Genomic DNA, 20,588 nt, shown 5'->3' with positions numbered 1-20,588 from the left:
CAACTAGGTCGGTGGGTGAAGGGTCTTTTAAAAAGAACATAAGATTCTGGCAGGGATATAAAATCATGTTTTTGATCTCCTGCTATTATTGGTCTTGGTTTATGACATAGGAAGGTAAGCAGGTCTGGTTCCTTCTCACTCTCTCATGTGTTGTTTTGTTGTATATATTGTAACCATAAATAATATATACATTTTGAACATTTATTAAGCATAAATATATGAAAGTATGTGTATGTATTCATAACTAATGTATATTTGTACAATGAAATGCACATATCTGAATACAGAAACAAAGTATACCTGTTTACAAACACACGTATATGCACCATTGGTGTCTTGTGCATTATATTGCTGTATATTTGTATTTTGAATATGGTGGTCATGCTCTTGAGTGATTAGTCTGAAGATAAGATGGTTGTCTGTGGATCTTGTGTTTGGAGGTAATAAATTCCATAGTTTGGATGCTTGAATAGAGAAAGATGTTCTACCCTTGTTTTCTTTCCTTGTATGCTGGGATTTTGAGGCAGGCGCCAATCTGGAGCAGAGGTTACTTTGTTGTACACATTTTGTGAATTTCTTCCTGATGCAAAGTAGTCCTATTACATGTATTGCTTTGTGGGTGATGCAAAGCAAATTGAAAATAGATCTTCTGGCAACCAGTAAAGAATGTAGGGCCCTTAAGGCAGGTGAGATGTGTGTTTGTAGCTTTATATGTAGGAGTAGTCTGGCAGCAGTGTTTTGCATTCTTTGTAGTCTTTTCATGGCTGATAGAGGTGATCCATGGGAGTGGCCATTGGCATATTCAAGTTTAAACAATGCAAAAGAAATTGCTTGGTCCTTCTGTGGAAATCCTAAAAGAGTTTTCACATTAAGGAAGCTTTATCTTGCTAACATATCCACTTGGGCACACTGTTATAGCTTAGAGTCCATGAAATTCCTGAGATTACTTTCTTCCTTGGATACTTCAGGGTGGCCCCAGACCATCAGGTCAGGCGGAGATTGGATCATTATTTTTCCAGTCGTCACAGGTGAGTATTTTAGTTTCAGACACATTCAATTTCAGATGGCTAAATGTTAACCACTGATGAATTGCTTGAAGGCAGCTGAAGATTTTTCAGTTTCCAAGGTCTTTGGGGCTTTCCAGTTTAAGAAGTAAGTGTGCTATCTGCATAGTTCTAGCAAGTGAGCTGAAATTCATTGCTCATTGCTCATAATGACTTCATGTAGATGTTGAAAAGCATGGGCGATATGATAGTCTTGAGAGGCCTATTCTTTTATGGTGTAGCATTTGGATGAGAAAAGAGGAGTATGGATTTGTTCTGTTTTTGAGATAGGATGTGATCCAATCACGAGAAATCCCCTTTGCTGGCTTTGCAGAGTCTTTGGATTAGAGTGTCACAATCAACTGTACTGAAGGCAGCTGAAATATCCAAGAGAAGTAGTGCAGTAACCCTGCCATGGTCTACTGTGTTTTTAAGGTTATCCCAGATGGCAGTTAGGGCAGATTCTGTGCCACTTACTGAATGGAATCCTGGTTGGACATTGGAATGCAGCAAGTTATCTTCAATGAATGGCGAGATCTGGGTAAATGTTGATCTTTCTATTAGTTTCCTGAGGAGTGGTCCATTTGCAGTAAGTCTGTAATTGTCTGGGTCTTGAGGGTTCACACTTATTTTCGTTAATAAGGTAGGTATGTATGTCTTGTCTAAGTCTTAGGAAAAAAATGTTGTAAATAAATTATTGATGGTTGGTCTGACTGAGGTGGTAGCAGAGGTTGTTAAAAGGATGTTATTGAAGATTTGTGATAGACAAGGGTCAGAGAGGCAGCTTGCTGGCCTGCTTGTTTTGACAAGAACCATAAATTCAGTTTCTGATAGTTTGAAGAAATGGAGAGGCTGGAATAAGCTACTTTTTGGGAAGAGGGGTTGCTGGTGCTTTTTTTTGTTTGTTTAAATAGGAATCCAACATATCTGCTTTGATTGTTTAATGATTTGACAGTCAGTAAATTCTTGGAAAATGGGATGGTTTCCTTCTGTGCGTTTAGGTTCATGAAATCTGCTGAGAGTTTTATAAAATTCTTTATTTGCACATTTTGTATTCTGAATTATGTGTGAGTATTAGCTGTTGTGTTTGCTTAGGCAAAGTTTTTCTTCAGTGTCGAGGAGTCAGGTACATCGCTGCTTTGCAATTTGTTTAATCTTTTTAAGATCTGCATTAAACAAAGGTGCTTGTTTTCATTTGGCATGTTTTGTTGTTTTTAGTGGAATTCGGATGTCAGAGCCTTCTAGGAGCCAATCGTGGAGTTTTGTAACAGAATTTATTGTGTCCAGTTCTGTGTTTGAAATCAGTTGTATTTCTAGTCCTCATAATTCAGTTTGTTTCAAGGTCAACATGTGCTTGTTGGTAAGGTGTGCTTAGGTGTGGAGGGTTGTAGTGTCTTGTGTTGGAAAGCTACCAGAAGGTAATGGTGGTCTGATCATGTGACTTGAGTAAGGCTTTGGAAAGTTACTAATTCTGGATTGACAAAAAATTACTTCTAGGACGTGCCCAGCGATGTGAGTGGTTTGGTGACTGATGTACTTTCAGTGGGTCTGGGTTAGTGATGATCGTTCTGGGATGCGGCATGTTATGGTTTGATAAACCTATGTTTAGGTCACCAAGGATACATAGGTTGGAGTGTAGTGTCATAAGGTTTGCAACTGTCTAGAATTGGTTTTGGAAATGTTCCACTGCTAGGTTGTGTTCTGTAAAAAAAAAAAAAAAAAGGAGGAAGTTAAAAGAGAAAGTTGGTGTAAGGTTGCACCTAGTGAAGGCTTCACAACCTTATATGGTGAGATTGAATGGAAGATGACAAAGAAGAATTTCAGCGGAATGTTTTAGCAGTCCCCTTAGAAAATCGGACTGGCGCACATTTGTTCCATTTCAAAAACTCCAGCCATTTAATCTTTCACAAAGAAAACAGTTCCTCCATTTGTATCCAAGCAGATGAACCCCCAGGACTGTCAGTATGTCTCTGGCCCATAGGTTTCCCCATAGTTTCTGTGGTGGACACTAATTTAGATGTGCGGGTCCATTGGTATGTGCTTGGCCTCATCTTGCTGACAAGCATCCCCCCCCCCAAAAAAAAAAAAACCTACAGTAGGCCTCCACCACTGATATCAGTTACTCAGTTCAGAGACCCAGTTGTATCCATTCCTAAGATTTATTTTCCATCGCCATGGGTCTGCCTTGAACGACATTTTTCGGATAGTGTTTTGATTTTCTGTGATTTGAAGGGTACTAGTTTTAAACTGCAGAAACGTCAGCACTTGACTCTACTGAAAAGTTTTAGTATTTCCTAAAGGATTTGATGCTGCATGTTATGGGGTCTACGTTCTCACATTAGTCAAATGGTTTTTAATGTGTATGCAGATTAACCACTAGCAGTATATTTTTCTGCCTACGTTTTTTTTTCTAGTCTTTGTTTGTGTCGTCTTCTTTCTTAACCTGACTTTCTCTGGTTTAATTCTCTTTCCTCTTCCTTTTTCCTCGACTGTCTTTCTAGAGATACATGCATTCGTCGTCCCACAGTCTGTGCTGTTTGCTGTTTCCGCACTGAGGGCCATTTTCCTGAGCAATCAAATGTGCCTTGTCAAAAAAGACACACTGTAAATTACGGATGTTAAACTCAATCAGGTGAAATTTAACTCGGGATCTCCCACCTCGCACCCCTTTTTGTTATGGGCGAGCACAAAGTGCTCCGTCCATTCTGTAATCTCTCTTTGGGCTTGAAACTACGCCCATGCCACATCAGCCACTTACATTGGTTTATGGGCTTGCCTTTTAAAATCCTCTTGCTTTCATTTGTGAAAGGCATGCGTAGTCATGCCTTTTCTGGTGTTTAGCCCACCTACACAGCACCGGTAAAGTACCAAAAACATACGAGGCTCGATGTTTTCAGCCTGGAGTCCGGAATACTTTATCTGTTTATTTTCCACGCAGCGCGATCGAGCTGCTTTGTACATAGTGCGATCGCGCCTTTTTTTTTTTTTTTGTGCTTTACAACGCTAATAGCTCTATCTTGAACAAATGCAAGACCCGTTGCATTGAAAATGCTTGCTTTCTTAAGGCATCAGTATCCCACAGCTCACCACCAAACTGCTCGTAACACGTCTGGACTTAGTAAAAAATGGGCACAGTTGGCAGTATTTTTGTGCTTGCCATCACAGCCTTTTATACTTTTAAGTGCAAAAAAGATGCTTAACAGTACAGCAAGTTTTGTTTTCTAGTTATCTAAATGAGTTTAGTATTTGCTTCATTTTTGAGCCATTGCCCTGCTGATAGATATAGTAATGTGAATGAGCGGAGAAAGAAATCTGTTTAGCTTTCTTTCATAAAGCTATTGCACAGCACAGAGATCCTTATCACGTCTGTAGAGGGCAAATGGAAATTAAATAAAATTACCTGTCTGTAGAGACAGTAATTCTGTGTCCACCTCCTTTATTGAATATCAGCAGCTGGTTAGATCTCTACATTGGGTACCAGTGGCTAGAAGGAGGATATCCTTTTAAAGAATTGACATTGCATATCGAGCGATCTATAGGATGAGACCAACACGTTTGGAGAGTGCAGTTTGGCTGCTCAACTACTGATGATCCTGGCCTTGTCAAGAAACTTGCTTTGGTGGAAGCTCCTTCTGCGTACAGACATGCAGGCTGTGCAATGTACGCGCTAAAAGGATAATGACCATCAACAACCATTTAGAATTCAGAAGACCACTAAAGCCACCAGAATATGAGCCCACTTGGCTCTGATGGCTTTAGGTTACAGCTACTTGCGTAAGATACATATATATGCCAAGTTTCCTTGAAACACATCAAATAAAAAAACTTAATATAAATGAATGACACTTTGGACAACACCCACCCCCATTTATGCACTGCAGCTATACTAATTAATTACCTGACCACCTGGACAGTGCATTTGGGCCTCCACCAGAGGTAGGGAGGCAGTATAGAAATGTTACAATACCAAATGTTTAAGTCTTCCATTTCCACAGTGACATCACAACTTAATTGAGACCTCCTCCTTGTTATCAGTAGGCATCTGATGCAGATATAGCCAGGTAGGGCTGGATCAATGTAACAGTCGTAGTGGGTGCAATGGAGAACAGAAATGGTGGCTGTGTGAAAACCTATTACCCTTTTCCCATTTCATGTCCCTTATTTTGGATTTCAACACATTAAAGGGTGGTATAAGGGCACAGCAGTTTTTCATTTGATTTGTTTTCCTTGATCATTATCTTGGTTGCTTGTTGCGATCTGATCTGTTCTCAGTTGGAAAGAGACAACTAACAGGCACAATCTCCACCTGGGTGCCATTTCATAATGAGGCACTTGAGGTAATCGTCACTTCTATACGGAGCTCCTGTTTTGGATAGTACTGGTCACTAGAGTGTTACGTGGTCAATCAAGTGCCAGTATCCAGTACTGGAATGTCAGGATTATCAGGCAAGCGCAAAAAACCTCCAAAATTAAGAGAGGCAGTACACTCCATTGATATCGGTTTAGTGGGCTTTGATAAATAAGCTTGCTATTTTAAGGTGGTTACATAGTTAATCTTTCACCAACAAAAAAACCCAAAAAGAATTGGATTATGTATACAAGGAGATAGGTGGTTGTGTGTGATGACGCAAAAAGTATCTTCTGAAAACTACAGTGAATGTACTTATGTACTTTAGTGTATACAAACATGTCTTATCACAGCCACTTGGAAGTGCTGTTGCAGTCCTATACCAGTGTTCAATAGAGCAGATGTTTATTTTTTGTAGTCTGTCACGAAGAACGTAGAGTTGTGTGATTAGGATATCATTGTCCCTGGAAGCACTTCACTGGAGAAGGATGCTGTTGCAAAGCCCCCATATGTAATCTGCTATAGTGGCCAACAGTATGTTGTGCTGAAAGGGTTTCTGGTGAGCCTCACTGCCAGTTTGAGTGATCTGAAAATTATGCCTCATCCTTTGATTTACTTTAATCTAGACTCGATAATTGGGGCAAGACACATGTAGTTCATATAATATTAAAATAATCTTCTATAAATCCATTACGAGGCGGAAGCCATAATGTACTGATCAATTCCATTAATATTCTTCAAATGTGGCAACTCAACCCAGACGACGCATTTCGTCCCAGATGGACTTCATCAGGGTTTCTTACAAATCTTAATCAACATATGTCAAGGCACTCGTGAATTAGTAAAAGATCAGTAGTCCATGTACGTATACAGTAAAGTCCTCTTCCAAACAATCAGGTACAATGTAGACCGTGAAAAGTTAGCATGAATCCAATTTATTATTGAGGCGTGATATTCATAAACTGGTAAAACAGAAAACAGCCAACACGTGTTTTGTGTTAAGAGAAAATAATCTCAATGACTTCCTCAGGGCTGTAAAAGATACAATTATAACCAGAATTACACACATACAATCTGTGTCAAGTCTTAAGAAATATATACAACAGATTGGCACCTCATCAGTAGAATTCCAACACCAATTCCCAAGTGACTTTGTGAAAACTGGCAATTTAAATACCACCAAAGTTACTGAATGTGGCAATTGTAGTATCAAACAGACATGAAGCCACCCATAAATGTACTGATTAAATATATGAGACAATATGAGAATTAATAAAGCATTCCTTTCAAGGCAATGAATAACCATGAAAGTCATGACACCTGCGTGAGAACTAAACGTCTAGGAGAAGTCACAAAGAGCCCCATAGTCAAAAACCAAAGATTTCTTACAAATCTTATACTTTTTTTATTAGTACTCATCAAATACCCGAAGAATTGGTCAAATGCCAATTTCAGTGTCTTTGAAAAATGGGTCATGTTTCAATAAAGCCGTCCTAACATGCCATCCTGGTTGCACAGAGGTTAGTTGTCTGTGCAATCCTGTGTACTGTCTGGCCCTGATTCACAATCCTCTATTGTATTCACTAACATACCGGCCCTGATTCACAATCCTCTATTGTATTCACTAACATACCACCCACTTTTAGATCGGAACAAGGTATCCCTTTGTTTGTTTTTCAACTGAGTCCCCCTCATTTAAACCTAAGGCAACACTGTCACCAAATGTATCTTCCTTCCACATGCCGTCATGCATTTAACTTTTTAGGTTGAGCTCGGAAGTGCTTGAACCTGTTGTAAGTATTGTGGGTTTTTAACCACGCCCATCTCATGCACATCACTTTCATTCATTCTTGGGCTTGCCTTTCAGAAGTCACTTGATGTCATTGGTAAATGCTTTGTTTGTCCCGCATGGAGGCTGTTTTTGTCACCCCTTGCAGACTGCCCCTGTTACATGTATTACTGCACGATTGCAGATATACTTCAGCCTGGGGAAACAATTTATTTCCTTTTTTTCTCTTCCCTTCGTGCTGCATGGTGGCCATTGTGCTCACAGCGTGAACAGGCACAACAGCATGAACTTGATCGGCTACATTGGAGTGCTGGTCACATTGTTCACAGTTACCGAATCCGAGTCAGTTCTTGTGGCACTCAAGAAAATCGCCCCATAATGGTTTGCATGACGTCACTTTTAAATAAATATTTTTGCTCATAACTTGTACTAGGACAATTCACCACCAAAACGTTCAGCATGACACACTCTGTCTAAGTCATCTCTGGGTCCCCACACTATGTTACTGGGGACCCCAAATAACCCCTCCCACAAGTCAGTGTCTTTTTAAGCTCTCAGGGCTGGAACTTTTGTTTTACAGCTGAGAGTATTAAATGTTTTAAGGGCCTTGTTTGTAATATTGTTGCAGTATGCTTGCCAGCCCTGAAAATGTGTACGGCACTATGCCCAAAAGGGGCTAAATATATGGTTACAGTGCATTATATTCTGCCATTTTCTTAGTGTGGTTATGCTCTCCATTGCTGTGTCCTCTAGGGGCTGTTCTAAGCATTAGACATATTAACATACTAAATATTTGTATCACAGAAACTTGCCCCATAATGCTTTGCAGGGCATTACTTTTACAAAGCAGTTTTGCTCATAACTCAGCCTGTGGTGGTCCTGGGGCAATGGGACCACCTTCAAAACATTGTCCAGAGTGTGCTCTTTCTGTCTACATCATCTCTGAGCCACCACACTGTTAGTGGGGACTCCAAAATAATAACCCTTACCAACATTTATTATCTTAAGCTTTCTCATGGCTGAAGCTTTTGTTTTAATGCTGGAAGAAGCTATGTTTTATGGGCCTTGTCTTAAATATCATTGTAATAGGCCTGCTAGCCTTGCAAATGTGTACATAATGCTCTATGCCCTATAGGGGCTACATATATAGTTACATTAAAATACTTTCTCCCATTTTTTGTTCATGTGGTTATGCTCTCTAAGGGCTGACTGTATGGTTACATGACCATGTTTTTTCCTAATGCTATTTTTACCGTGGTGTCCTGTAGGGGCCTGTTCTGAGCATTGCAGGCAACATGCTACAATATTTGTGGTGCAAAAACGCGCTCCATATTGCTTTGCAGGGCTTTACTTTTATTACACATTTTTGCTCATAACGCAGCCTGTGGTGGTTCTAAGACTATGGGACCATCTTCAAAATGCTTTTTCTGTCTGTCACCTCTGGGTCCCCACACTGCGTTTGTGGGGACCCGAAAATAATAACCCCTCCCACCATTCCGTGTCTTTTTTAAGCATTCTCATGGCTGGAACATTTGTTTTATAGCTGGGAGAAGTTTTGTTTTAAAGGCCTTGTTTATAATATCATTGCAGTAGGCCTGCTACCCCCTAAAACACCCACTAGAGGCTACAAATATGATTACACTGCGTTACTTTATCCTCTTATTTTCATGGGGTTATGCCCTCTAGGGGCTAACAATATGGTTACATGACCATGTTTCTTAGAAATTATCTTCTTTTATGGTGCTGGTTGGGTGCTTTTTTGAGCAGTACAGTCCAATGCCAAAAGTTTATTTCTGATAAAGGTTTATATGATAATTGTATATGTTTTAATCATCTCTCCTTATTACAGTTATGTTCATGATTCAGTCCAAATTAACATCCTTATTACACAATGACTGTTTGAACACTATTGAAATGTTTGGGTGACCCTTCTAGTTTATTTCTCCTCTGTGTGTTGTCTTGTGTCTTTTTTTGGGGGATTTGTGTTAGCCAGACAGCAACTTTGATGTTGGGGTGGTGAAAATGATTTTCTATTGGAATTATCATGGCAGATTTAAATTAGGGTTCTAAATGACAACATTTTTTTTTTTTGCTGCAGAAAGAGGAAGAAGGTAAATGGAAGGGCTTTAGTTAAATGCAGGGCCAGTGGAATTATATGGCAGAAAAAGACAAACTTATGAGGCAGGGTTGACAACTTTATGTGGCAAGAAAAGTCCAGTTATGAGTTTAAAATGCCAGTAGCTCTAACTCAAGCAAATGCGAGGCCTATTTCATTGCAAATGTTTGTTTTCTTTTATCGTGTCAAAATGTACCTTCCTTTGGCAGCAGTTGCATTATTTATCATTAGCTGTACAGTTCTTTGCTTCATTCAGATGACCTACCACATCGGTAACCCATGTTCTCCTTTCTGAAACCCACATTTCCCCCTACATTGCTGTTTAAGATTGTAAAACCTTCACTAGTCATTCCCTAGGGTACTTGATCTTTTCATAATTAAGGAAAGCTGCAGCAAGTCCCATTAACCAGTCCTTTCATAGAGGGCAGGTTCGAGGACACAAAAAGGGCCATGGCCAGGCTCTAATTCTCAAGGACATCTCGCTTTATCCAAGCAGTGACAATCTCTACCCCCAGCATCCATTAATCATTTTACACCAACAGGGTAAGGTTTAGAGATTATCCTCAATAATGAAGGATAGTAACAAACAAACAAAGAGGAGGTGTTGATAAGCAGAACGACTACTCAACTGCGTTCATTTACATCCCACTAAATATACCTCACCAAAAGCATATCATAAACAAATACCATATACCACTTCTACTCCAGGAGATTTACTCCCTCTTAAGCTAGGGAGTGATAGAGAAAGGACCAATACATCACAGGGATCAAAGAGTCACCTCTGTTTATTTCCTAATAAGAAAATATGATTGACCAGTGTGTGCTGTACTGGAGTAGGTGGTTGAAGATGGAACAGCGTCTGACCAGGAAGTCATCCAGGTCACACACCCTGCTTTTGCCTCTATTGTCATTCCAACATAAGGAAACAATTGAGATTTCCATGACAAAATAAGCAAACACCTGGTCCTTTAAAGCAACATGTGTGTCTGATGAAACATGCTAAACCTGACGATTTACATAGGTTATATAAATACTGTTACGAGGATGTCCCCCACACTGCTTTCTGCCTGGTAGTCATGCAAAGGGTCGCCGATAGAGTTCACGCTGCATGAAACTTAAAATCGCTATGGCCACCATGGAGCGCGAAGGGAAAAGACAAAAGAAAAAAATAGTTCACCCACACTAAAGTATATGGCAAATGGTGCAATAATCCATGTAACGGGGTCAGTCTGCAAGGCGTAACAAAACAGCTTCAATGCAGGGCAAACTTAAGCATTTACCAGTGACATTAAGGGCTTTTTGAAGGGCAAGCCCAGAGATGAATGAAAGTGATGGACGTGGTTAAAGCCCACAGAATAGATTACATCATGTCAAAGAGCAGCGCTTGCGCACTGCTATGCTTGACCTAAAAACGAAAGCAAGTGCTACCTCCAAAAACAACTAATGCAATGTGTCTCAAATAAAACCATGCATGATAAAAATGTGCTCTGTAACAAAAATGTGACTGTTAATACAAAAAGTTCTCCCATGGAAACTCTTTCAATTATGCAAACTAGCCGACAGCGCCTCATTGCCCACCCTGCTAAATGAGACCAACTACATCCTAAACCCTTAAATACCCTGAAGCTAATTAGTGACTCAAGACCCAAAGGCTCACATGTAAACACTCAAAACCAAAAACCTCAATCTGAACGTGAGAAAGAAAAAGGAAACGTATACTGTACAAAATACTTGCCCGCAGGTAGTGAATAAAGCTGACCACAACATCAAAAGCCGATAGTAAAATATGCTCGTAGATGTATCAACCCAGATGATGGTTCACCTTTAAATACGTGTTATACTGATACACGCGTTGATTTTACAATAAATGCACATGTGTTTTAAACATACAGAAAACAGCATGAATAAACATATGTAAATTATAATGAAACGGTCGCTAGCGCAAATGCTGTGTGACCTGCAGACTGAAACCTGAGATTATTTTGAGATCTGGCATTCAGATTTGAATATCAAACAATCAACTCATTATGCTAAAATAGTGCCATTTATATATTTTATGTCTTGGGTGCATGCTATCAGCAGGATAGAATATTCATAGTTTATTGTGCATAATAAAAAGCAGGATGTGCATTTTCTCATATATATTGTCAAGGTCGGAAATTAACTAACATGAATTGAAAGAACCAAACGCCTGTTAACAAAATTAACCAGCACGAATTGAAAGAACTGATCGTGACCTCATTCCATTTGTATACCTCGTTAAGGGATTAGAGTGGACCATCCAGTGTGTGCTTGAAGGACTTTCAGGGTCACCAGGGCACTAGAGGGTGGTCATAAACTCGAGGATGATATCTTCTGGTCCTAGTGAATGGAGGTCAGCTGTCACGCGATGGGACGTGCAAGCACACTGAAGAGCAAGAACCCTGCTAGCTGTTATCACTTTGGAATTGTAATAAAAGTGGATTTTGAACACAGTGAAGGGTCAAAAGGCCATTATTGCGCTTAGAGTACGGCTTGTTATTCGGGCAAGCATGCGGTTACCTGCTCTTAATTTTGATTCCTGAAATACCAGCAGCTATTCCTGGCCAGGATGGGATTTGTTTTTACCTTTAAGAATAGGCCCCAGTGTGTGAGGAGCTGTGCACCACAGTGCAGCTGGTGGTAACATTCCCTCACCCAAGCAGAGGCGGTATGGGGGTTCCCTCACAAGCATTGCCTTGTTCCCTCAGAACATGGGTTCAACATGTGCAATGGCCGAGAAAGCTACTTAAGGGTACAGCACAGGACTGGGAGCGCCTCAAGACGCCAGGAACAAAAGGATGACAACAGGGTGAAAACTAGAGTGGCCTGTTTGCAAGACTTGATCTATTTCACTGAGACTCCATGGAGAGAGGGAGTGAGGGAAAGGGAGAAATATGTAGAGCGGGAAACAAGAAGGGCGAAAGAGAGACAGAAGTGGTTGAGTTCAAGAAACACAAGGAAAAAAGAGAGAAAGGCGACATGATGAGATCGTGTGAGAAAATAAATCAGCTCTTCTCTTATATCAGATGCGGGGAGGGGAATTAGGGGCACCCGCTTTACTTCTCCAAATATCTAGGAATGGAGAGAGGGAGCAGAAAGTACAGGGGGAGCGGATGTGGCACAAGAGTCAGAGCTGCTGACTTAGGAGCTGGTGAACCAGGCTCAAGTTCCAGTATCGGCTCATCAACCTGTGATTCTAGCAAATGTGTCCTTGTGTAATGTAGCTGGTACTCATGTAAAGCACTGCAATACCTTCGGGTCGACTTCGAGTTATATAAAACTGCAAAAGAAAATGCTAAGGAGGGTGCAGCAGAGGGGGAAGAAATAGTAACCCAATCACATCGAGAGCGGTGAACAGGCACTAATTAAGTTACTTTAATCAGTGCTTGGTCAGTGTCCCAGACAGGATCGGAAATGATGTCAGGCCTGAAGTGGACGAATTAAGAAGCTGCAAAGAAAAGGGCCATGCAAGCCGACAAATGGTAAGCGACAGGTGAGCTCCAAGCCCTTTTCTAATGACAACAGTATCTCGCAAGTGATAGGCACACACTAGAGCATGCTATCGCAGGCTCGACCCTAAAAAGGGACCACACTGGTACATTTTCCCACTTTATGATCTTTGAAAGGCAACAACATACTCTTTTGCTGATATATGTACAAAGCATTGCTATGTTGACATTTGTGCCAGAAAGGAAGCACAACTTGGTTAAACAGTTTTAAAAACCTTAATAGAGCTTCTTCTGCTTTCAGTCCAACCGAACCCTAAGGGGATGGGGTACCGTTTTTAAATCAGTGCATGGCAAATGATTGACGTGCTGCAAATGGAAAATGTTACTTTCCTGTAGCCAACTGTTTTTTAGATTGCTGCATCATAGATTTACTTGTGCCATCCTAACACCCTCTCCCCCTTGTGGATGAAATTAAAGGGCTGCTGCTCTGATGTTGCTATGTATTTAATCTTTAATTACCTTCATAAGCAGACACATCTATTCCATTGTAGAAAGTTACAGTAATTCATGGGAGGCTGTCTGATGATGCATTGTGTTCTGGCAGGATAGTGCATAGCATTCAAATCTGTAACACGACAAGCTGCAAGCAGTTGGGTACAGGTAAGTACCATTTTCCTTAATACCATAACTGTGGTGGAGGTATGCTGTTCAATTAAAAGAATTCAGGCTCCATCAGCCCTTACTGACATAAGTAATCCAACCGTCTTAATGACATATTGCTTTTGTTCACTTGAGTTTTTAAATACATCTGTTGGGTCTGTATTCCAGCTTCTTATTTGTTTCCCCATCAGCTCTAATCAACTACATTCGACCTGTATTTGTTTCTCGGTCAGACCAGGACTCTCGTAAAAAAACAGTCGAAGAAATAAGGAGACGTGCTCATTCCAATGGAAAGTGGCCACAGGTAATTATTAGACCCACTGTGTTGATTGTATTTTGTCAAGCATTGGCTTTGATGTGCAAATGCTAACTGATTTACACACCACTACCTCTTCAGTTTTTTTAGAATTGCTTTAAATTTGGACTCTTGGCAAACCCTCTTGAAAATCAAATAAAGCTAATATTTCAGCCTAACCTTTCAAACTTCAAAGTCCTTTTTGGTTTGGCCTTGCTTCTTTAAATATAGACCCGGAATCAATATGCCACACCTTCTGTTTCCATACCCTGGAGACTACCGGATATGTTTTTTGATGACGTGGCCGACTAGATCTGGAACTGCTCTTTGCAAGAGAAATCTTTGCTCCATCTCCATGGATGCACAGCACTCTGAAAAGAGGGTGTGGCTTACCCTTTGCTGTCTGCGTAGTTTGTTTTCCAAGTCACCCTCACACCAACAGAAAGCATGTGCTCACTTCTTGCTGTTTACATGGTCACAAAGGTCCTTCCAAAGATTGCGTGTAATGTACTGGGAAAGCTTCACAGTGCTGAGCCAAAGTCACATGGCCATAATGGTGCCACACCCCATTTGCTTCACTCAGTTGGAATCAATAGTTGGAGCGGCTTCAAGAGGTGTAAGAATGGGTCATGGGAAACGCATATGGTTGTGTGCCTTCTAGGTGGAATCTCCTTTTGTTAGAAGGCAAACTACTATATTAGTGCTTGGTGAGGTCTTGGCTGATATATTGACCACAGTTAATACAGCACGCACATGAAGATTAATGGTGCAAGGCTGCCAGAGAAAAACGTCCTACTGCTATTGACCTATCGGGCATGTTCTTTATTTGGAAGGTGGGGAAAAAAAATATATATATATGTATATATATCCCTAACAGACTGAATCTTGTGCAGTTTCCAATTTAAACACTTCATCTTGAGAACCCCAAGTTTTGTCAAGAAAGGAAAGTGTACTTTTGAGGTTTGCATATCCATGTGTTGTTGAATATCTGGAATGAGCCGGAGAAGGTGTTTGTGTCTCTTTACTGAACCTCCTCTTGGTACTATAAAACCAACAGGAGAGATTGACTGCATCAATTTCAGGGGAACATGGATCTATTTCACAAATTAGTTAGAAGGCGCATTTACTTGGATTTGGGTTACATTGCCAGAAGGTAAGCCAATGTAATGATAGCCTATGGTTAGAATTCTAGTGATATGCATAAAAAAAAGTGCCTGAAGAAATACTGAAGAACACAGAGAAACGGGGGTGGGGGTGTAAGCGGTGCACATTGGAATGATAACATTGTTGTAGAATGCTGAAGGCCGTCCTGTCACTGCATTGCAAATGTTATTCCCAAGATATACAATATTTAAGTTTATCTACACATTTCTTTACTACTTTTAAGAGATTAATTATGGGGGACTGAAACTTAAATGCCTTGGGTGTGTAGGATACCTGTATCACAGAAAGATTAATAAGACATGAAAAGAAACCTGCTCTGTGGTTTCTATGGAAAATGCAGGATATGAAGTCCCCTCTCCAGCGAGGTCGTGATCTCAAGGATAAAAACGGAACAAAGGATTTTTGGACCTGGGCGCTTTGCTTGTTAAGAAGTTTCTGTCCAGGATATTATCTGAAGTATCTTAATATTTAGCAGTGATCAGATTAGATTAGAACCACAGAACGGCAGTTACTGGTTTCAGAGCGCGATCATGTAGCTGCAGCAGGACAGAACCGTGTGAAACCAATAACTCCAGTTCTGTGGTTCTAATCTACTGCCAAGTCTGATAATGGAACCACTCTAGTACTCAAGGCAATAAGGGTTTGATGTTCTTACAGGTGGTATGTACTCAGTTGCACCAGAAGATGATGGATGGAATGCTGAACATTGTCAAACATTCACTCCCAGTCACAGGTCTGGGTTTAGTCCATCGTTATTTTGCTCCCCACGCCATTACAGTTTGGACCCAACCATATGCAAATCAGTCTTGACTCTGCTCCCCGCAGTGATGTCTGTACCTTTAAGGGAACCACAGTCACTGCAGGTCCTCAGATGGTCTTAAAAGTTTGGTAGGTGGCCAGTACCCGTTTTGACAGCCATACACCAAAGTTTTTGTTTTCCAAAAGGCAAACACCCAAATAAATAATGACAGCCACTCCTCAGTAGTCTTTCAGTAGGTGTTTCTTTTCTCTTTGTCTCTGTTAGGTTATCCCTGGCATTGACAGACAGGAAAAAAAAGGATATCAGACCATCATCTCTAAATATGGCAGGAGTTGTGATGACTTTACTCTGACGGCCAGCACTCTGTCAGACATGTCAGTCAGTTTCTACCAATAGAGCTGATAGAAGCATTGCTGATGGAAAGCTGAAAGTCCGCCCGACTCTAAATAGGGAGGACAAATGGAAGGTTTTGCGCATAGGGTACTCCATCATGTTTGTTATCTGTCAGACTGTAAATCTGGCAGTAAGTTACAAGAGCTAAAAAGCTGGATATTTTGAACAGCTGTTGTTTTGTTGTTAGTAGTGCAGCATGCCCCCACCCAAGATATTTCTTTGTACACGCAAAAAATGTAATGACGAATGAAAACTGCTTGGTATGAGGATGTTATGGACTCACTGAATGGTTAATAAAAAGTGATAAAAGCAACTTTTTAATGGTTGTGTTTCTAGACTTTAAGAATACACAATTGAGTAACAGTAGGGATCAAACAAACAAAGGAAAGAAGAAATGGCTGGAGTAAAGAAAAATTAGACACTGCTGCAAAAGGTTGTTCACCATACATCAAACAAGCATAAACCAAGCCAACAGGTCTGGCTTTTGTCAACTGAAAACGCTTTACAAAGCATCTCTAATACAAAACACACACATCTCCATCATGGGCAGCAGCAATGCGGATCTCTTCACACAAGCAGGGAATGTATCATAAGTGCAAGGGTCCCCCTCATACAGCTGAAATAACCACAATACACACCAACAATGCAGGCCTTCTCCTCAAATACATTTAGAACAGCACAGGCTGCAGCAGTGCAAACCCTTCTTCCCCTAACTGCCATAATGTTCAGTCCCACCACCACATCAATGCAGGTGCAGCAGTACAACCACCACCATACTATTACTAGCACTATTACACGTGCAGCAACTCAAGCACCTCCACACACAGTAAGATTGTTGTCTTTCCTATTGTAGAATGCCAAGGTCCAGCCATGTATTTAGATCATAAATCAACACAGACAGTGGCGAGAATACTGCTTATGAGTTTCCACCTCTATTAGACCTTATTGCGATGCTTCACAATGATACGTGTCTGAACTCTTTATTAAAGCACACCCCTGGCACCCTTTGTAAAATACGGATTTCCTATACAATTTAATATGTCTTCTTAGGAAAAACATATTTCACTCCTGTTGTGCATAAATACAAGCACATAGCATGAATTCAACCATTTGGTAGTTTTTAGAAACGTCAATAGAAATTCCTCTTGCACCTTCAGTGGAAAACTTTGTAATGTGCCTGTTCCAAGATAGATACTGCCCTGAGCCTCTCCTTTGCGCAGAGTGTTCCTTCTATGTTTACACTTGCCCTTGATGCGGACTGACTACTGGAACAAGCTTTGCTAAGTCTGCCTGTCCAGTTCAGAGAGAGTGGTAGAATCAAGATCGAGAGATGTGGGCAGGTGATGCCTACCAAGGGTGGGAGGCTGTTAGCTAATGGTGGCTAGTGCTCGAAGGAGACCACAGTGGTGATGGGAAGGACCAGCACTCACGTGATTCTCTTGGAGTTCTCCGTTTAATTGAGGACTACACTCCATACAGATCCTACCGTAGTCACATCCACTTACACTACAGCCCGTGCTAATGTAATTACTTGTGACTAAGAACAAGTACAGAACGCAGTCACAGAGACAAGAAAGAGACATACATGGGAAGTGGATAGACACATGAGTTCTGGATCTTTACGTTTTGAGTAAGCAAGCTGAAAAACGTGAAAGAAGCCCACCCTACCAAATATAACTGGAGTCTATGCACATCAAATCTTACATAATAATGACTTGCATATGGCAAACAGAACTTGTATTAGTTTAGTAGTCATTGTCCTGAAGACCACTCACTTAACAGAATAGTTCTGCCTACTCTTTAAGCTTTATTTGCATCGGGCACATGCCCTATCCTGTGCCTGGTAAGGCTTTCTTTTTAGTTCAAACCTACACCACCTGATGTAGTGATGGACCCAGACATTCAGAAACACTTGAGGACTAACTTAAGGGGTGGAGTAATTTATGAGGTCTCTGATTTCTCACTCTTCCCTCGATTGCACCTGAGAACAGGCATGATAAACACCACACTAGGTTTCTTTATGAGAGACTGCTTTGAATTTGCTTTGTTTGCTTAGCATTTTCCTATTTTGTGCATGACACTCTGTGTGACACTCTACCAAACCAGAGAAAAGGGCTGTGTACATTGGCAATTGCAGAAGTGACACCATTTTGCTATGTTTAGCATAGTGGCAAGCAAGTGCCAGTGGGATCACGTATTGCATATAGCGATACACTTGGGCTGGTGGAAGCTGGATCCATGATGTTGGCAGGTACTGTAAGCAGGACAAATGTATCCAATATAAAAGTTGCGGTTGCTTTGGAAGAAGATTTACAGCTATAGTGGTTCAGTAGTTGATGCAGTAAATGACAGAGGAGTGGCATGAAAGTCTTGCCAGCTTGTTTTGCTTCCAAAAGCCTGCTGCTTTTACACAGTTCCACACAAGCGTACGATGACCTTGTACCACTGCTTGAAAGACCTTGTGAGCCACCCGCGGAACGCAGGAGCATTTGCCATGGTTACGTTCGTACTCTAGGAGGCAGTGTGAAAGGGAAGGAAGGTCACACACTTGTGGTTGATCTAGCCTGCATCTGCTCCTTCTGCTCATTTTGCATGCCTCCTCGAGCCCACCCATCATTTTGATGGTCTCCCACTTTGCTTCTCTAAAAATGCATGTCTCTGAAGAGTGCATGGGATGAAGCATAATGCTGGAAAATGAGGTCTTCTTGTCTCCCATCCTGGCCCTCATGTCTACAAAATCCTGCGCCTTGAGAACATCTGTACTTACCTTATTCTGGCCCCATGTTGCCTCCTTCTTTAGCACAGTGGTTATAAACCTCTGCCTTTGAGACTTTCTTTGGAACTTCTAATTCGGAGAAATAATAGTAAATATTGATAATTTTCAATGGTTTTTTTTGCATAGGTTGTGTCTTTTCTTCACCATTTTATGAAGCACATCCATGCCTATCCTTTATGAAGAAGTACAGGACATGAGTTTTTCCTGCTCTGTGACCTTCTATTGCACGTTGAAGTTTCTGTGAACAGCGTGCCACTCACTGCAGTATCATGTACCTTCTCCTACACCCCAAGTGCCCTGCAGTACTCTCCTACACTCTGCAACCTTTCTCTAACTTGAGACTCGGCTGACGCCCACACTACCTCCCTGGTGCAGGTTATGACCAGTGGCTGACATTAGGGAGGGAGTTAAAAAAATCCTCTGCGCATTGCACCGTAGGATTTATTTTTTTACCCATCAGGAGACACAGAAGAGCTTCCATGTCTCCCCCCCACCTGCCCCTTTGTGACACTGACGTCACAATCTGTTTTCGGAGGTAAGGCCGGTTCCTGCTCCAGTGGGGAAAACTGGCCCAAACTGGCCTCCCCACCATTCGAGAAGACCTCATTGGAAAGGAGAGATTCTCTAGTGTTTTAGAGCGAGAGTTCTGCCAGTAGCAGAGATGGCGTCTCGTTGGATGACTGCTGCTTAAGGTGTAACTCAGGTTACAGAGGACAGCTCTGAAGTAGGATCAGAGTCTGAGACAGCAGATACTGAGGCAGCATCTGAGGGATAGGACAATGGCACAGACTCTGAGTGATTTTTCCGACAACTCCTTTTCTGTTGATTCTGAGGGAGGTGATGAGGACAGTTCTGCTGTCCTTTTGCAAGCACAGTCGGTGCGGCGGGACATTAGCGGGTTAGCCCTACCCAGAGAGCAGGTGCATGTGGTGGCAAGCACAGAGAGAGTGCTCTCTTGGGAGCTCTCCAATTTAGTTCAGCCCCATATTCCACCGCCCAAATCGTATTGTGAAGACATCAAAATTATCACAGAACAACCTGGTTTTGTAAGGCAGGCACCTGCGTTTTTGGTCCTGGGCTTGGTGGCCATATAGGGAAACTTACTAAACCTAGACATTTATGGAAACAAGACACCCTAGGGAGTCCACTGAGGTGTGATTTGTGTGGATTCCCCCAAATTTTCCTACCCAAAATACCCTGCAAAGGTGAAATGTTGAATAAAAACTCTATTTGTTCTTGCATTTCTGTCACACAAACTACAGGAATATGCTGGGATCCATAAATTCCCACCTGTCCTGATAAAACGCTACTCCACTTGAGTGCCTGTACCTAGTGCCTGCGTCAGGAATGAATCACCCCAGGGTCAACAGTTGCCCTCATGTAAGGATTAACATTGACTGTTGTGTGATCCATTCCTGACACGGGCACTAGGCCTACCCACACAAGTGAGGTACCATTTTTATCCAGAGACTTGGGGGAATGCTGGGTGGAAGGAAGTCTGAGGCTCCTCTCAGATTCCAGAACTTTGCAGCACCGAAATCTGAGGTCCTTTTTTTTTTCTTTGCCTAATTTTGAGGTTTGCAAAGGACTCTGGGTAACAGAACCTGACAAGAGCCCCCCAAGTCATCCCATTCTGGATTCCCCTGGGTGTCTAGTTTTAAAAAATGCACAGGTTTGGTAGGTTTCCCTTGGCGCTGGCTGAGCTAGAGGCCAAAATCCACAGCTAAGCACTTTACAAAAAATACATCAGATTTCAATGTAAAAATGTGATGTG

At 41.4% G+C, this 20,588-nt stretch overlaps 1 protein-coding gene across 3 annotated transcripts in view; it reads left to right on the top strand.

Annotated features, from left to right (window-relative positions):
* The window catches only part of LPCAT1 (lysophosphatidylcholine acyltransferase 1), a 510,913-nt gene that overhangs the window by 276,413 nt on the left and 213,912 nt on the right, over positions 1–20,588 (top strand). For all 3 annotated transcript variants that reach the window (XM_069219452.1, XM_069219453.1, XM_069219454.1), the window contains exon 4: positions 13,618–13,730. In XM_069219452.1, coding sequence (XP_069075553.1) covers positions 13,618–13,730 — 113 coding nt within the window. The remainder of the gene's footprint in view (positions 1–13,617; positions 13,731–20,588) is intronic.

This window comes from Pleurodeles waltl, chromosome 2_2 (assembly GCF_031143425.1).
Source record: "Pleurodeles waltl isolate 20211129_DDA chromosome 2_2, aPleWal1.hap1.20221129, whole genome shotgun sequence".
NCBI classification, from domain to species: domain Eukaryota; kingdom Metazoa; phylum Chordata; class Amphibia; order Caudata; family Salamandridae; genus Pleurodeles; species Pleurodeles waltl.
Note: the sequence above shows the minus strand (reverse complement) of the source record. Positions and strands in the feature narration are given on the sequence as shown.